The sequence below is a fragment of the Astyanax mexicanus genome, unplaced genomic scaffold (assembly GCF_023375975.1).
Source record: "Astyanax mexicanus isolate ESR-SI-001 unplaced genomic scaffold, AstMex3_surface scaffold_33, whole genome shotgun sequence".
In the NCBI taxonomy this organism is placed as follows: Eukaryota; Metazoa; Chordata; class Actinopteri; order Characiformes; family Acestrorhamphidae; genus Astyanax; species Astyanax mexicanus.
Genome location: NW_026040043.1, coordinates 3,676,757 through 3,695,196, shown reverse-complemented (window position 1 = coordinate 3,695,196; position 18,440 = coordinate 3,676,757). Strand labels below are relative to the sequence as shown.

The 18,440-nt window shown below is 36.8% G+C and overlaps 1 protein-coding gene across 1 annotated transcript in view; it reads left to right on the top strand.

Annotated features, from left to right (window-relative positions):
* The window catches only part of LOC111193564 (uncharacterized), a 55,302-nt gene that overhangs the window by 11,467 nt on the left and 25,395 nt on the right, over positions 1–18,440 (top strand). Inside the window, exons 2-7 of the mRNA XM_049473043.1 lie at positions 651–710; positions 3,456–3,806; positions 5,873–6,223; positions 8,891–8,980; positions 11,808–11,973; positions 12,300–12,473. Of these exons, the coding sequence (XP_049329000.1) occupies positions 651–710; positions 3,456–3,806; positions 5,873–6,223; positions 8,891–8,980; positions 11,808–11,973; positions 12,300–12,473 (1,192 nt within the window). The remainder of the gene's footprint in view (positions 1–650; positions 711–3,455; positions 3,807–5,872; positions 6,224–8,890; positions 8,981–11,807; positions 11,974–12,299; positions 12,474–18,440) is intronic.

The window sequence follows — 18,440 nt, the reverse complement described above, 5'->3', positions numbered from 1 at the left end:
TACACAGTTCAGAAGAGCATCTTTTGTTTGAACCTCCCATTGTTTTTGTAAGCAAAAGTATTGGAACATCACTTTCTTCTTTAGGACAAACTGATGTACTGGCTATGACCAATAATTGTGCATTGGCTCTGATTCATTTTCACAATTGGTTGTTTTTCACCTGTAGACAGCTCTATGATTTTCATATTGGTTACACCCCTAAATACAAATGATCTGTCTGCACAGATAAAACCCAAATCTAAATCTGATCATAGACATTTAGCCTTGTTTATTGTTTGAATATCAATTTATCAGGACACACATGGGCAACAAAATGCACCAGACAGTCACATGATCCAGTACTTTTGCTCACAGTAAAAATGGATGGTTTTAGTCAGAAGGTACTACCTGAACTGTGTATTAAATCCAGATGTAACTACATGAAAATTAAAGCTGAAATTAAAAATTAAGGTACTGGCCTCACTGTTCTAATACGAATACGTATATATATACATATATATATATATACATATATATATATATATATATATATATATATGTATATATATATATACATATATATATATGTATATATATATATGTATATATATATATACATACTTATTATATATATATATAAAATAAGTAATTCTGTTTAATCTCTCTTTCAGAGATGAAGATTCTCTGGGTGATTCTAGTGGCTTTCTCTGGACTAATGGAGACCATGTCAGGTTTGTGTATATCTGCTGCAAATGTGTGTGTGAATGCTGAACAATTGCCTTAACCAAGGTTGTTTTTCACCTGAAAGTCCAGACCAGAGTCCGTGCTGAGTTTCATGTGTTTGTTACTTTGTATATTAGAGGTGTGCCAAAAAATCGATTCACATAAGAATCTTGATTCTCATTTACTACGATTCAGAATCGATTTAAAATGTCCCAAAATCGATTCTGAGGGGCGGGTTTTAGACTGATTTTGGGCTGGGTATTTTTGTTGGACCTGGCAACCCTGGGGATAGGGCTTGTCCCTTCAAACGGAGATCTTCCAGACACACACAGAGCGTAGGTGTTTGAGAATCACCGGTAAGATGGCAGAACAAGCACTATATTACCTTAGATTAACGTGTAGTTTCAATGTTTTATGGCAGAATGCTTCATAACAAGCATAAAAAAGATCGCTAGTAGTTAGTTTCAGTAACTGTTAGCTAGCTAACAAGCTAACTTTCCAGTTCCACCTTAAATAACGCTACAGGTGGCAGCGGGCTGCAGCATTTAAGGCGGAACGGAAAAATAACAATAAGCTAATCAGAGCTAATTTCAGCTCCTCATCACAGAGGAATTAAGGAATGGACAATATGAATTAATTTCTCCACCTCCTGCCCCCTTTCTGAAGAAATACAACGACCTTAAATTAACTAGTTAATCAGCAGCTGCTCCTGAACTTTAGCGCTTCACTGCTATCATCACATCAGCCCAGCAGCGTCACCTACACACCACCGCTAGTAGCCTGGTAATAAAGCAGTGTTATTTATTATTTATTTATTGTTCATTAACGTCATTGTGATATCCCAGTGATTCCTCTGTCACTGAGGACCCACATTCCTGCACATTTTATTGTTTTTGTAACACATTACTTGCTCCAGGACCAGTGTATATTATGGAGGGTTTTTTTTCAATAAGATTCATAAGCCAGAAGCAGAAATTTTTATAATTCAAATCGTTTTGAATCAAAAATCGATTTTGAATCGAATCGTGGCCCCCAAAATCGGAATCGAATCGAATCGTGAGATAGTAAACGATTCCCACCCCTATTGTATATAGTAACTGGTTTGGTTAGTATAGGGTTTACACTGCACGGAAAAATGGTCAATATCGAGCTCAATCAAAAACAAAGAGGTAAAGCAGGATGAACCGAACAATTCTCAGTGATGAGAGTGTGTGGGTTAAATGGTCTAAAGTCCTCAGGTGTGTTCAATATTTGGGTTGGCTGTCTGGAAGGGGCTGCCTGGAGGTGCCAAGTCAGGTGATCCTGTGTCCTGCAGGGGCGACAGGTGCGCTTTCGGCAAATGTAACTAACACACAAACCTTCAGGCAGTTCTTCAGAGTTATAGGTGTGAAAATGGCCTAAAACACATCAGAAGCTGGTATTAAACTCCAGTAATGAATTTTGAATGTAGGCACACAGTATGAGACACTTTGGGAAGAAGGATTTCTAGGTGAAAGTTTTAATAAATATGAAGGCGTTATGCTATGTCAGACTTGTCTGGAAGGCCTCAGACTCCAGAATTTAATTCCCACGTGCATTTTACACCACATAGCTGGAGCAGATCTTTAAGTTAGTGCGGTACAATAGGGCAACAGTTTATATCACAATATATTTCAGTCGATCCAGTATACAGTCCCATCTAAAAGTATTGGGACTGTAAGACCAATACATTTATGTTTTGCTGTAGACTGACATTTTGGGTTGACATTAAAAAGTAATGACACAAAAGATCAACATTTCAGCTTTCATTTTGAGGTATTTGCATCTGGATCTGATACACAATTCAAGAGAGAACAACCACTCATGCAGACTAAAAAAGGAAAAAAAAAATACATTTATTAAGACCAAACAACTGCACAATGTATAGCCTTCATTAATAAAAAGTAAATTTTATATTATATTAAAAATCTCTTATTTACCAATTAGTGGATGAGTACTCAATTGTGTAAATTACTTTAGTGAAGATAACCATCACGGAAAGCTATTAAAGTGACATTTATTTTAAATTTAATAAACTATAAATTAGCCTAATTCAGACTCTTGCCATAGGCCACTACCCTAAAGGGTAAGAATCAAATGATCTGATCAACTGAGGGTGTAGGAGATTTAACACAGGTGGCCATGCAGCATCATGAGGTGATGATTTAGCCAAATATTTTTTTTTTTTTTTTGCATGAAGGTGATTATTTTAGAAAGGTTATGATATATGTGGATTATGGATACAGGTTATTTAAGTCCACAGTTATTGAGCTTAAAATATCAGCATATAGCTATTGGTAATACCAGGGTTAACCTTTAATGCTAAAAAACAAAGCAGCCGAACACGACAGTGTCTAAGAGCTTTTCCGAGCTAAATGAAACACTGAACATCTTAAGTTGAAGATCAGAACTGTTTGCTATATGGTTACTCATGTGTTGCTTAAACCCTGCTGTGTTACCTGTCAACTCTTGAAATAATCTTTATATTTATAAATCTGAAAGCATCTGACTTGTTCTGAAACCCTGACAGTAAACATTATGCTATTGGATGCTGAGCTGTAGTAAAATAACTTTCTTATATAGTTTTTTTTGGTGGTGGTTAAATGCAGAATAAAACCAAATGTTCATAGATTGTTTCCCAATATATAAACTGCAGAGAATACAACAGGTGGTTAGAGGGTTGTTATTACAGTATAGTGTATCATTTTTGCTGCCCTGTTTGTTTTGTATTGCAGATCGTTTTAATGTAGTGGGTCCAGCTGCTCCTCTTGTTGCTGAAACTGGTGAAGATCTGATTCTGCCCTGTTCCCTTCAGCCCAACATCAGTGCTGAGGGAATGATGGTGGAGTGGCTTAGAACAGATCTGACTGATAGACTGGTCCATCTGTACAAAGATTATAAAGACACAAATGATGGTCAGATTAAGACATACAGAGGGAGAACAGCTCTGTTTAAAGAAGAACTGAAGAAAGGAAACACCTCCCTTAAACTGTCAGCACTCCAACCTTCTGATGAGGGATCTTACAAGTGTTTAATTACATCTGAATCCTGGTATGAGGACTTTACTCTTCGTGTTGAAATTAATGGTAAGTGCAGTAACAGATTTTATACAGTTGAAAAAGAAAAGTGTCCAATTAATTTCATTAAGTCTCAAAAGACTCGTTCACTGCATAAGGATTTGTCTGTATTAATACATAATACTAATATAATTCAGGGTGAAAAAAAAATGAAGGGTTTCGTAAAAAATAGGCCTGATCTTCAAAAGATCAGGAATTGATGTTATTTACTTATCTGATTTACATATCTGACTTTTTTGAAGTGAAGGCAGCAGCTATTTTTTGATAGTTCAATTCAATTACACCTGCCCAAAAATCAGTATAAAATGTGTGATTTTATTGAGTATCCTAGTTTTTTATTTTTATTTTTTCAAATGTTGACCCTTTGATTTGGCATTGTTGGCTTTGATTATAGATATGCCTTCACTTTATGTGCCTCCTTGTTATTTGACCCTTGCCTTCACTTCTGCAACAGACAGCCACTGCTCTATCATAACATTAATAACACTGATAACACTGATCTGCTGTGACTTAATAAACATAATGTTTCCAACACCATGCTCGACAGTGGGAATGGTGTTCTAAGGATCATATTCTGTATTTTTCTTTCTCCAAACACGTCGAGTTGAGTCCAAAGAGCTCAATTTTGGTCTCATCTGACCAGAGCACCTTCTTCCAGTCTCCCTCTGAGTCATTAATACTGTATGTTCATTGGCGAACGTGATGGCGGGCCTGTACATGAGCCTTGAGCAGAGGAACCTTGAGTGCACTGCAGGATTTTAAACTAATATGTCTCATATGTCAATTTTTTTGTAGACTGTGATCCCAGCTGCCTTGAGATCATTAGCCAGTTTCTCCCATGTAGCTCTTGGCTGATTTATAGCCTTGATACCATGATACCTTGCATGGAGCTCGAGTCCTAGGTCGATTGACAGTAATGTTATATTGGGCTGCAACGTTTAGTCAGTGTAATCAACAACATCGACTATAAAAAATTATCGATGCGGAATTTTATTGTTGACGTGTCATTAATGTGCAATAGAGAGAGAGAGAGCACATGAGAAAAAAAGGGCGAGAGAGGAAGACACAAACACACACACACATAGAGAGTATGACCGTCCTGATTGGACACTCCTCATGCATAGTTGGCCAATGAGGCTTCAGTGTGGGTGGGACTTGCTGCGCACAAGAAAGGGAGAGAGAGAGCGCGTGAGCGGTAGAGACTCATACAGTGTATAACAGTGCTGTGTCCATTAAACACAAACAAACACATTTAACTCCAATAAACTCTACAGTCAGTCTTTACTAGTTCTGTACATTTTAAACACTGACGTTACCTGTGCTGAGATAAATTACTGCAGAGAACTGCTGAGGTGAGTTTAAACAGCCTTCACTTCTTCATTAACATTACTAAAATTAGTTAAACTAACGTGGATAAGTGTTAGGGAGATATTGTATTCTGTTACTATAGAAACTACATTCTTTAGTAATAACAAAAACATTTTTTCTTAGACAAAAAATCATTTCAGGGAGGTAAATGATTGAAAATTAGACAAAAATTAAAAAACACAAAAATGTCATGGAATCTCCTGAAAATAACACCCAGCCTGTGAGAATGTTATCTATAATATACTTTGTAATTTTTTTTTATATAGATTTGTTAAAGTATTAAAATGTACTGAAAAATTGGTCTTGGTCAATAGTCAAAATAGTGATTTGTTGCAGCCCTAATATTGTACTTGTTCCACTTCAGAATAATTGCACCAACAGTCGTCACCTTCTCATCCAGGTACATATGGCTTTTTAGCCCATCCAGCCTTGTGTAGGTCAACAGTTTTGTCCTTGACATCTTTAGACAGCTCTTTAGTCTTACCCATGGTGGAGATGTTGGAGTGTCAGAATCAGTGGGGGATCAAATACTTATTTCCTCCACTGTATTATACATTCTTGCTAAATGTGCATTCAAAGTCAATTAGTATTTAAGTTAATATGTTTACTTAAGCAATACACTGATCTTTGAGAGCTTAGCAGCTACTTGGTTAACTAACCATTAATCAATCATTTGGGTTTTATTTTATTTTTTATTCCTATTTTAGTACGTTTGAAACTAGTTGGAGCAGCTGCTCCTCTTGTTGCTGTAGCTGGTGAAGATCTGGTTCTGCCCTGTTCTCTCCAACCCAGCATCAGTGCTGAGGGTGGGATCGTGGAGTGGATCAGACAGCATGAGACGGACAGACAAGTTCACCTGTATGAAGATTATAAAGACAGAAATGATAATCAGATGGAGTCTTACAGAGGGAGAACAGCTCTGTTTAAAGAAGAACTGAAGAAAGGAAACGCCTCACTGAAACTCTCAGCTCTCCAACCTTCTGATGATGGAGCTTACAAGTGTTTAATTAGATCATTTGGCTGGAATGATGATGTGACTCTGTATGTTGAAGTTAAAGGTGAGAAACACTACAATTTACTTATGATTTTACATTTTTGTTGTACTTATAAGCTATGCAGTTATAAGCTAAGCTATACACAAAATCTGTCTTTATTCAGTGTTAAAAGCTTTCTGCATGTTTAGACAGTGTTAGTATGTCATCACATTTAACAGTGGAATCACTCCAAGCTATATCTTATTTTTTATTATAAGAGATCTATATTTTTGAAATATGCACACAGTCAGGCCCGTAACTAATTGTTGTTTTTAATTGACAGTTTTTGTAATTTTGCCTTTATAAAACACCACTGTGGGTTTGGAATGAAGCAGCCAAGAAGCTTAAGAATTGTAGACTTTCTGCATTAAATATTAAATATTTAAAAAATGTTTAGCAGTTTACATATTCCATCTATATTTCATCCATATATCTATATTTCAGTGCAAATTAACTCCAAATAAGACACAAATATGGCAAAAACTAAACTGTTTTTTATTAATCTAATATTTCTTTGTTTTGTCTGGTCAGTTATTTGATAACACTTTACATTAATTAATAGTACTTACAAAAGACTGTCTAAACTAATTTTTAATTGAGTTCAGTATTATTTACAACATTCTTAAACATTAAAATTTAGTAATGTTTTATTATGTTTTAATGAGTCTAATCTAATAATCAGTTGCAACATTATTTAACAATGTTTATTAGTGTCATAACTACTGTTAATTGTGACCCTTTTTGTAAAGTGTTACCATTTCATTTGCTAATATACATTCATTTCAGGCCTGCAAAACATTACCAAAAAATTATACCTTAAAAAGCATTGAGCAGTTTGTAATGTTGCCATTTATCTCACACTTCAGACATTTTGGCACTGGTACAACGTTATAAAAGGTTTTAGTTGTTATTTTCTCCCTTTCTTTCTTAAAACACATTTTTATGTGTGTAACAGTATCAGGTCCTCATTGTCAATTTTTTTTTTATTAAAAATTCTCAGCACATTCTTTTTTTGGGGACAGGAGCTTTAGCCTCATAGGTGCACCTTCATCACCCATGGGTTCGGGTCTCATACATTGTTTAGGGCTATAGATCCAGAAGCCCAGGACAGGCAGTGCTCCTACCAGCATTCAGTACTTACTAGAGATGGGAAGATCTATCGACTATGTATCCGCCAATTATTAGCCAAAAATGTGACCGCCTTATATTCTTTTGATTTAGCCGATCCGATTCAGGAGCTGAAGCTGCTCTCTCACAGGAAGCTGCAATTCCTCATCCAATCTATAAATGCAACTCTAATGTGCCTTGTGGTGGGAAGAAAATAAAGATTTAACAGTTAATATTCAGCCCAATCAGTTAGTAGCAGAGCTTACCAGCTAACACAGCATCAGCAGGAGTCAGAAATCTAAAGGAATCATGATCAGAAAGTTTTTAGTGATGGATAAGCAGCGATTTTCTGTTGAAGCTCTACTGTGTAGTTCTATATGTGTAGTAACAAACCCGGAGCTGGAGCCAAGCCAGAATGTTAGATTATTGTTGTTATTATTAAAATAGTAACTTTTTTAATAATAACAACATTTTTTTTAACACTAAATGCAGCCTATTTTAAGCAGTAAGATGACTCTGGAAAACAGGCAGTGAGGCAGCCAATGTTGATGGGGTACCTATTCAAAAACATATAACTATTTTCACAACACAAACTTTTTTCTGAACTCTGTTACTTTGGTCAATTAAGCACTTTCGTTTATTTACAATAAACTTAGATTCCCATTTTTTATTAGAGGTGGCCATAATTAGGGGGAGCTGTTGTTGGCCTGGTGTCTATGGGGCATTTGGCCCTGGCCAAGATTGGTATCGCGATTGGCCCAAGAACACGGATCATCCATCTTTAATACCGACGGTCAGCTTTATATGTTAAGATGATCCTTTATTTATCTCACCAATAGGAATCCAAAGGAAAGGAACATTTTACTAAAATTTGATTTTTCGACAGTTGTTGGCAGATTGGTCAATTCCCGTCTATTGTTGCTTCGGAGAGACTCTACCTCTGTAAAATGCTCTTTTTTATATTTAAAAATCTAAATCTAAATGAGATTTTTCAAAAAATTGTACAATTTCTCTTTCATCTGCATGTGTTCTATCTTCCACTGTGAATAAAATGTGTTTTACTTCAATATGCAAACCATATGGGTAACCATGGGAGACTACAGATACAAATAGCAGGAAACATTCTGCAATATGAAGACATAATATCTGCACAGATTCAGTCAAAATGATACAATGGGAATTTACGGTATAGATGAGACATTTCTGGAACATACAGTTAATGTACCACAAGCTTTTTAAGGCAAAACTGAAGCAGAAAACAGCTCAAACAAGCATTAACTGAAGGGGGCTGGAATAAAGGCTGAGCAAAGCATCTCAAAGAAGGAAACGGCATTAACTTTACTGATTCTCCCTAATGTATAGTATATATTCAATAATGATAATACAATAAAGTGAAGAATGTGAACAATTACTAAATTGTAATTGCAGTTCTGTTGTCAAACTATCTGACATCTACACTTCATTCACATGTTTTATTTAAAATCCACTGAGAACAAAGACAAAACTTCAGAATCGCATCACTGTTCAAATGATTAAAGATCTTTCTGTACATAAACAGTAATTTGTATCTGGTTTGTTTTTCAGGAAAAGGATTTCATGGTTGGAAGATTGCCATTATCTGCATTTTTATTTTTGCTGTTATTTTAACTGCCTTTATAGCATACATCTTAAAAGGTAATTTTATTTTAATCATTTTCACTTACTTTAAGGATTATATTCATGTTTGGGTTGTGTATCGCAGCTTTTTTTAGCATAACCACATGAGAGGAAAATACACTTAATGGTGAAAATAGCGTAGTAATAATATGTAATGTGACAGATGGGCATATCATGGGTTTTTATGATGAAAGGTAGTTGGTGCTCCCTTTTAAAAAGTCCAGAATCACCCTGACATCTAAAGTTATCTAAAGTTCATCAAACTTCATCGATTTTATCTGTGTTTATGGTTTGTATTTGTGTTGAACAGCTAGGGTAAAATTTATATTATCTACTTCAAATATAATCTGTTCCGATATAAAGCATTACAGTAATGCTACTAAAAAGCCTATTAGTTAAAGTGCTTGACAAAAGTAACTGTATTCATTGTTTGTGTTGGCATTAGTAATTATAGTTTGATTTAGAAGCTCTCTCAGTACCTGGCTGAATATATAGCTTCTACCAGTAAAAATACATGTTGTGATACAGTAACTGGCTGAATGTGAAGGAAAAGTCATTATGAATATGATTCTGAGGTTTAATAAGAATCTTTCCTTCTTTTTTTTTCATATTTTTTGCATTGATGTTGTGACTTCTTTGTACTTCGGCTGTTACTGGGACATAGTTAATGAGGATATTACTCTTTTTACTTTTTTTACTTTCACTTTTATAGCAATGAATACTGCAAAGGTTTACTGCTAGCAATATGTTTCACTACACACACACTACCAGAAAATTATTGCAATTACATGTTTTGTTCTACACATGTTTATTTGCTTTAACAACACATCAAAGGAGAGAGGAAAAAACATATTTCATATTATTTTACTAAAAACTCCAATATTTGTAGGGTTTCTTCTCCTAACAGCAGTTTTAAGATCTGTCCACTGGCCACTTCAGAACTTTTCAGAATTTTAGCAAAATGCAGTCTGCAGAGCTGATAGCGTTCCGGCGCTGTGCTCGATCTCTGGCATACCAACATGTGAAAAATGTATCAGGCTCGTCCAGATTCTGACAGATCTCTGGATCTAAGAGGCGCATCTTTACTGAGCTTCAGTACAGCTAACAGCAGAAGCGCTAGCATGTCTGGATGTTCCTCCAGCATGGACTAAAAGCTGCTTTATACTTTACGCATCAAGAACTGTGGGGAAACACAATCCCTGCAACAAACATATGTTGTTTACAGTGTTGGGCACATTACTTTGAAAAAGTAGTTAGTTATAGTTACTAGTTACTCCTCCAAAAAGTAACTGAGTTACTAACTGAGTTACTCCACTATAAAAGTAACTAGTTACTAGTTACCAGTAAAATGTGTTTCCTGGCCTCTGTGTACACACCCGTGTGTAGACAAATTCAGAAGTACACTTTGTGGGGACCAATGTGTGGAGCTTTTGCGTTGGGCTGTGTCTGTTTTAAGGTAATTTCTTTATGCATCAAGCAATAACCAACCTTAAAGTCTGGGAATACCATGCCACGCTAAAGTTTACGTTCAGACGGCGAACAGGTTTTTACACAGCAGAATGTTTCTTTAGGATCATCTCTGATCGACAGAATAATATAATTTAAATAACTGCTTTCGTTTTTATTTAATTTTAAACTGATCCGGGGTGAATGCTGGGCTGAACGGTGGGTGAGTCTGGTTTAGTTTCACTCTGGTTTTGTTGATTTCCTCATTAAAATATTATGAAATTATCTGCTTTGCAGCCGGAGTTAAATATTTAAATTTAACATGATAATTAAAAAATTCTCCCAGGGGAGCATACCCCTGGACCCGCTTGACAATATGATCATCAGGACTATACACAAGCTGTTTATATATCTGAACCCAGGGGCCAACAATTTATGTGTCTCATGCATGGCACTATCTCTTCTATGTGGTCCAGTGGTCCAGCGGTCTAAAGCGCTGCCACTATGAGCAGGAGGTCGCAGGTTCAAACCTCCGCTCATGCAGCTTTGCCATCAAGCTGCCGGCGCTCAGAGGGAGCACAATTGGCCCTGCTCCCTCTGGGTGGGTAGATGGCGCTCTCTTCCCACATCACTCCTAGGGTGATGTCCACAGCACAGGGCGTCTGTGAGCTGATGTATCGGAACCGCTGCGCTTTTCTCAGAGCGTGCTGGCTCGAAAAGAAGCGGTGGCTGGATTCACATGTATCGGAGGAAGCATGTGTTAGTCTTCACCCTCCTGGTGTTTGGGGGCATTACTAGTTATGGGGGGGAGTCCTACCAAGTGGGTTGGGTAATTAGTGTAAATTGGTGTAAATTGGTGAGAAAATGGGTAAAATTAGAAATAAAGCTATATAAAAAAAGCTCTCCTGCCCACGTCCCAGGTATAGAACAAAGTTTAGGCTCAGGATTTTCAGTCCTGGGTCGAGATTTGAATGTCTCTGTGTTAGCAGTGGTTCCTCCTGGGTCTCCTGCCATAGTGTTTCATTTCTTTCAAATGTCGACAGATAGTAAGTTACAGTGCCATGGGTTGTAAATTTCTTGATTATGTTGCAAACTGTGGACAAAGGAACATCACGATCTCTGGAGATTGCTCATATTTTCCACAAATTTGGTTCTCAGGACAGTTCTTTCCTCCTTTCTTTGTTCTCCAATACAAATAATAAGTCAACTTCTTCCTTTTTCTCTGGTCTCAGGTGTGATTTTTATATTTACTACATCTGCTTCCCTTAAAAGAAAACAACAACCCCTTTTTTTGTATTGGATTAAAGATCTTTTAACATAAATATTTTTTTGACTGAAGACCAGCCACTAAGTAAGAGCAGTGTCTGATCAGTGTTCTGCTGTCTGTCTCTGATTCCAGATAAATATTCAAAAAAGCAGCTCTCTCCTACAGAGTGCTCAGTTATAACCTACATGCGTCTCCACACCGAGAATCCCCGCAAAGAGCTGGACCTGAACAAATTCAACACATCAGAGGAAGGATACAGGAGACTCATTCCAGCTGTATCAAACTGCAGGAAGGCTCAGTGAGTGTTTATTATAGAGATTATAACACTAAAATATTATTACTGTATTGTAGTGACTGTTGTTACAGAATAAAATATTAGATATAATATAATTAGATATAATGATATAATATTAAAATATTATCTGCAGCTTGTTTGTGTGAGTGTGGAGGATTAAGAGAGGAGGTGCTGAGGGGCACAGAGTCTCTCCCTCCCATCAAGCACTGCTGGCCCACTTTCCAAACTAAAACTGCTTCTCAGCACTGTATGTGTGCTAAGCCTAAATAAAAATCTTTCTTAAATGAGCCATGCTGACTTTATACTGATCTGTTCTTGTTCTTCTGCAGATTAGCTGGCTGTAATCTCACTGAACAGGCTATTGAAACCTTAAGTACAGCTCTACAGTCAGAAAACTCCACCCTGAAAGAGCTGGATCTCAGTAACAACGACCTGCAGGGATCAAGGATGGAGAAACTCTCTGCTGCATTAAAGAGTTCAAACTGTAAACTGGAGATACTCAGGTCAGAATTACAGATTATCATTAAATATTATAGTTCAGTGGCAGCACTGTAAACATTTATGCTGGACTGAAGAAACCCATGATGTAGTTTTGATATTTTGGTTTCATGTTTTTCTTAAAACAATTATTGGTATAATTATTATTTTTTTAGTCTATAAGATTTAAAAAGCCACGACCATAGAAAATACACCAAGATTCTTCTGCATTCCAGAAGTCCTTAGATAATTGTTTTAAAGGGTGGACTAAATGTGGAGGTTATTTTCAAAAATAGATAAAGTTATGTTTAAAGGATGGCACTTATCTTCTGCAAAGGAACTTGTTAAATAATATATTATTTAATGCACTATAATACTTACCCCAGAAAATGGAAAGCACTAAAAACCCTACTACCTCACTGGACTCTATTGCACACTGTGTAATAGAGGTAATTACTACCTCACTGGTCTTTTTTGCACACTTTTTGCACACTGCATAATTTACATACTGTCTTGTTATTTATTATTCTTTGTCTGTATTGTGTTGTATTGTCTGTCTGCACTTTTGTACTGTTGCACTATTGTTCTGTCTACACTGTGTTTATGTGCACCATGGTCCCTGGAGGAACGTTGTTTCGTTTCACTGTGTACTCTGTATATAGCTGAAATGACAATAAAAACCACTTTGACTTGACTTTGACTTTGAGTGTTGGCTACTTATTGTTTATGCCATATAGTTGATGTTATGCCAAGTTTGGGTAATTGTATATTTATTGTTCCAACCTACTGTGAGAGTTGGTAGCCTTTTTAATTCTATATGATTTCCCAGTATGTGTTGTAATTGGTTTCAGCCACCCAGTGCTTCTCAGCACTGTATGTGTGCTAAGCCTAAATAAAAATCTTTCTTAAATGAGCCATGCTGACTTTATACTGATCTGTTCTTGTTCTTCTGCAGATTAGCTGGCTGTAATCTCACTGAACAGGCTATTGAAACCTTAAGTACAGCTCTACAGTCAGAAAACTCCACCCTGAAAGAGCTGGATCTCAGTAACAACGACCTGCAGGGATCAAGGATGGAGAAACTCTCTGCTGCATTAAAGAGTTCAAACTGTAAACTGGAGATACTCAGGTCAGAATTACAGATTATCATTAAATATTATAGTTCGGTTACAGCACTGTAAACATTTATGCTGGACTGAAGAAACCCATGATGTAGTTTTGATATTTTGATTTCATGTTTTTCTTAAAACAATTATTGGTATAGTTATTATTTTTTTAGTCTACAAGATTTAAAAAGCCACGACCATAGAAAATACACAAAGATTCTTCTGCATTCCAGAAGTCCTTAGATAATTGTTTTAAAGGGTGGACTAAATGTGGAGGTTATTTTCAAAAATAGATAAAGTTATGTTTAAAGGATGGCACTTATCTTCTGCAAAGGAACTTGTTAAATAATATATTATTTAATGCACTATAATATATTTAAACGACGCGCCCTTCCAGCAGATCAGTGAGAGGGACCGAAAATCGAGATAAGCTGACAGTTAAAAGATAACATAGCTAGTGTTTGCTACGTATCCAGCGATCTTACCATAGCTAGCCAACACTAGCTAACTAGCTAATGCTTACTAGATGAAGCTAGCTACCCAGCAAGCCTTCTAACTTCCACACAGAACGGTTTATCAACCAAACAGCGCCTGTGTTTCAATATCCACTTAAATCATGTTCGTTTCATTCAGTCTTAATAAACTCTGGACTTTACATGCTAAATAGCTAAATGTATATAAAGAAGCTAAGCTAGTTAACTGGATGGCAGTACCTGCTGTGGACGGGCTGCAGGGTTTCTGCACGGACCTCCCGTAGAAAGAGCAGAGACACCTCCAAAACTTCTCGCTCTCAGAAAAGCATCTAAAAAATTTTGCTCAGGTTTATACAGGAAAGATATCTGAGCAAATGCTTCACGTTAGCCTAGTTCAGCTTTATCTTCATCCATAATCTCCACAAACAACAAGCTCTTTTTCTTAACCGTGACCGCTAGCTATGTACCTGGGCTCTTTAACCAACCATCCTTGTGACGTCACCAGTGCTGCACAGGCAAAATGGCGGCGCACTATTGCAAACGTAACAAACATAAATATATTATAATTTAGTGTGTAAACATTTTATATAAAAATATCCCCCACAAATAAATTCCATTAAATTTAATCCCTCAGAAAACTAGTACAAACTGAAATGTTTCATGTCCACCTTTAGAGTCTTTAAATATCTGTCAGTAATTGAGTTTTTCTTAATGTTTTACACCAAACTGAGATGTGCCAGCTGACTCAGAATCATGTTGTTGGCTGGAAGGAGTGATAGGCCAAGTGATGTACTGATGTTATACATGCAGTGGATTCAGAAATGCTCTTCTGATCAGCTCTTTTGTGATTATTCAGTTTGCTGCAGTCATCCTGTCGCTCACAGTCTGGCCATATTGGAATTTTTCAATATTAATTAATTTAATTATAATTTTAATTTAATTTAATTTAATTTCAGAAACTAACTAAACACAAAATACAGCTTACAAATAACTTGGTCTAACAAAAGAAATAAGTTCCAAAACCAGCTCAGTTTAAGTCTGTGTAACATGTGCATGGTGTGACAGTTGATCTTCATTGACTAATTTTTATAATGACTACACTGCTTACACTAGCTGGCTACAGCTGCCAGTGAATGCACTTTGTTAAGTTAAACATTTCACTCTCTCACAGCTGCTCTCACTATGTAGGACAAAAAAAGCGGAATTGCATTTGGTCATCCTGCCATCCTGTCACCAGTACTCACACAGCCACACTCACAGTTGGACCTCTTTTGGAATTAAAGAGAGCTTGAGATTTTTAAGATTCATTGTTGACTTGGCAACCCACCATCCACAATAACTGGTGCTAGATGGCCCCTGACTTGATCTGAATAACTTTTTTTTTTGTTGAAGGGTGTGTTTTTATTCATAAACGGCTCATCATAAGCTGCTTTTTTACCTTATTAATTTACCAGCATTAATCCTGTCTTGTGTGTTATTTTGTCAGCAGCAGAACCACAGGACAGCATTAGTCTGCAGCCCTGAACAGACTTCAGATCTGATTATCATTTAAAGTGTAGAACAGAATATGCAGCAGTCAAAACAACATATCAGCTATGGTATAGTTGGTTGCTATGGTGTCGCTAAGTAATAGCTGTTTACTTTTTATCCAGGGTGGTTGCTATGGTGTCACTAATTGGTTGCTAACTACTAGCTACTGTGTTATGTGGTTGATAGTGTATCCAAGGCGGTTACTATGTTGTTGCTTAAACGTTTCTAGGCAGGGGTACAACTACATACTTTTTGGGGTGTATGCAAATATAGTATCTGCGACCATGGGGGGAGAGATACATTTTAAAATCATCACCGGAGGGGGGGGGGGGGGGTGATGGTGGAGAGGTCGGGGAGATACGTTTTAAAAACACCAGCGTGAGGGGGGGTAGGGAATACGTTTTAAAATCATCAGCAGGGGGGAGGGAAACGTTTTGAAATCGTCAGCGGGGGGGGGAAGAAACGTTTTAAAATCATCAGCAGGGGGGAGGGAAACGTTTTAAAATCATCAGCGGGGGTGGAGGGGGGGGGATACATTTTAAAATTGTCAGTAGGGGGAGGGGATACGTTTTAAATTCCTCAGCGTCAACCAGCAAGCTGATTGGCTGTTTCTCCGGAGAGGAAATTTATTTGGGGCTTTGATTTGGCGCCCCCTCTAGTGCAGTGCCCCTATGCGTCGCATAGGCCACATACATAAATGTTTATCCCACAATGTCCAGAAAAAGAGAAGTTGATGCAGACGGACGGCTGTGCTTCAAGGTGAAAGACCGGTATGCCTTTTGTGTTACGAAGAGTGTTACTGACCAAAATAAACGCTTTTTAGGTGAGATATAAATTCTGTGTAAATATTTATAAGACAGTACCTGACAAAATTTTAATGACGTTAATAAACATCACTGTGACAGTGCTAGTCACAGTTTCACCACAGTAAAGGACGAGGACGTGAATCACTTATCTAACCAGCCTTTACTGATTTCTGCCCCCAATAACCCTTTCAATAACTTCCAATAGCCTTTAATAGTCTTCAGTAGCCTTCAACAGTCTAACCTTGCAGCCGTGGTGTGTCCACTAAACTCCGTAGTTATAAACATCCTGAGGTTAGCAGCGCGCTAACTGACCTGTTTATAATGTAATCCCAGCAGTGACTCCGTGACTCTGCTCTAAACTGCTGCTGTTAGCTGCTTGGGCTGAAAGATGAACTGTAGAGAGCTGTATTATCCGGTTAGTGGGGTTAAAAATCTTTATTTCATACACAGAAGAACTTTAAAATTTTTAAAAACGCTCCAGACTGGCTCAGCTGAGCCCTGTAGCCCGTGGCTGGGCTGTAGCTCTGACTAAGTAAAGACCGCGGGCTTGTGCTGCAGCTGCAGCTCCGAATAGTGGTTGGATGAGGAACTGCTAAATCTGAGGAACTGCTAAATCTGTCACATGTTCTTAACAGCTCACAATTTTTTATTTTATATTTATTAAGCCTCTTTTCAGTATCAAACGTTTTGATCAAAGTTAATTGTGTATTTGAAATGTCATTTTGATGTATGTATTTGATGTCATTTCTATTCACTTGAATAGTTTGGTTCTTGATTGATGGAGTTTTTGGATTTCATAACATGACAAATTAAAAGGATTTATGTTAATAGAGCAACAAGCAAACATTTTTTCCATGCAACTGTAATATTTGATTGAATAAATAATATATTGAGAGTTATTTAACATTAAGGAGTAATTACATTCATTTTATATTACATCTGGTTACATTTTCGTACATTTATAAGTAAGGCCAAAATGAGTTTGACACCCCTGTGCTAAGGTGTTGCTAGGTGTTTACTGTGACATTCAATGTGGTTATTGTGGTGTTGCTAAATGGTTTCTAGATGGTTGCTATTGTATTGCTAGGTCATTGCTATGTGGTTGCTATGGTGTTGCTAGTTCAAATCAAATCAAATTTATTTGTATAGCGCTTTTTACAACTGGTGTTGGCACAAAGCAGCTTTACAGAAACGTGATCACAGGACAAAGAGTCAGGCAAAAGATTAAACATAGAAAATACAGAATACAGAACCCCCAGTGAGTTGGCTGCAATGGTATTCTGGGTGGTTTCTACTGTGTTGCTTGGTAGTTGCTATGGAAAGGGATTGGTTGATAGGAGGTTGCCATGGTGTACCGGGTGTTTACAGAGTGGTTGTTAGGTGTTATTGCTGGAAGAGAATGGAAGGCATGTGGGATGAAAAAATATCATATTGTTGGTTAATATGGCTGTGGATCAAAGCTTGATGACCTGCAGTCTGGCAGTGTGGTGGTTGCCAGATAAAAGCTAGACTGGAATTTAGTAGGGGTGAAAATTAAAGCGATTATCGATAATCACACACACACACAGACACACACACAAACACACACACTTCGTTCAAATATAGAGTTTAAAAGCATTCACAACAAATGTAGAATATGTAAGTATAAACTGCATAAACAGACATTTGGTCTTTGTTCAAACTAGGGTTGTAATGATACATCGTGGGGTCGGTGCATCGCACATTAAAAAATGTAGTGATGTGCATTGTAGAGATTGAAAGGTCGGAACTAGGGGTGGGCGATATGGGCAAAAAAAAATATCTCGATATTTTTTTGGATTTTTGCGATAACGATATTTTGACGATATTTTCCAAAAAATACAAAACTATTCTAAAAAAAAGTATTCAATTGAACATGTAAGGTTCAAAATATGGTAAAAAACAGGACATTTTTTAGGCGCTTTTCAGATTTTCTATTTCTATTTTTTATTTTTAGATATACCATAAAATGATATATTTATGTGGATGAAGTGTTTTAGTAGCTCTATATTCTGCTATTAGAAGTTTTAAAATCATCATGTAAAATTATAAACTGCTCC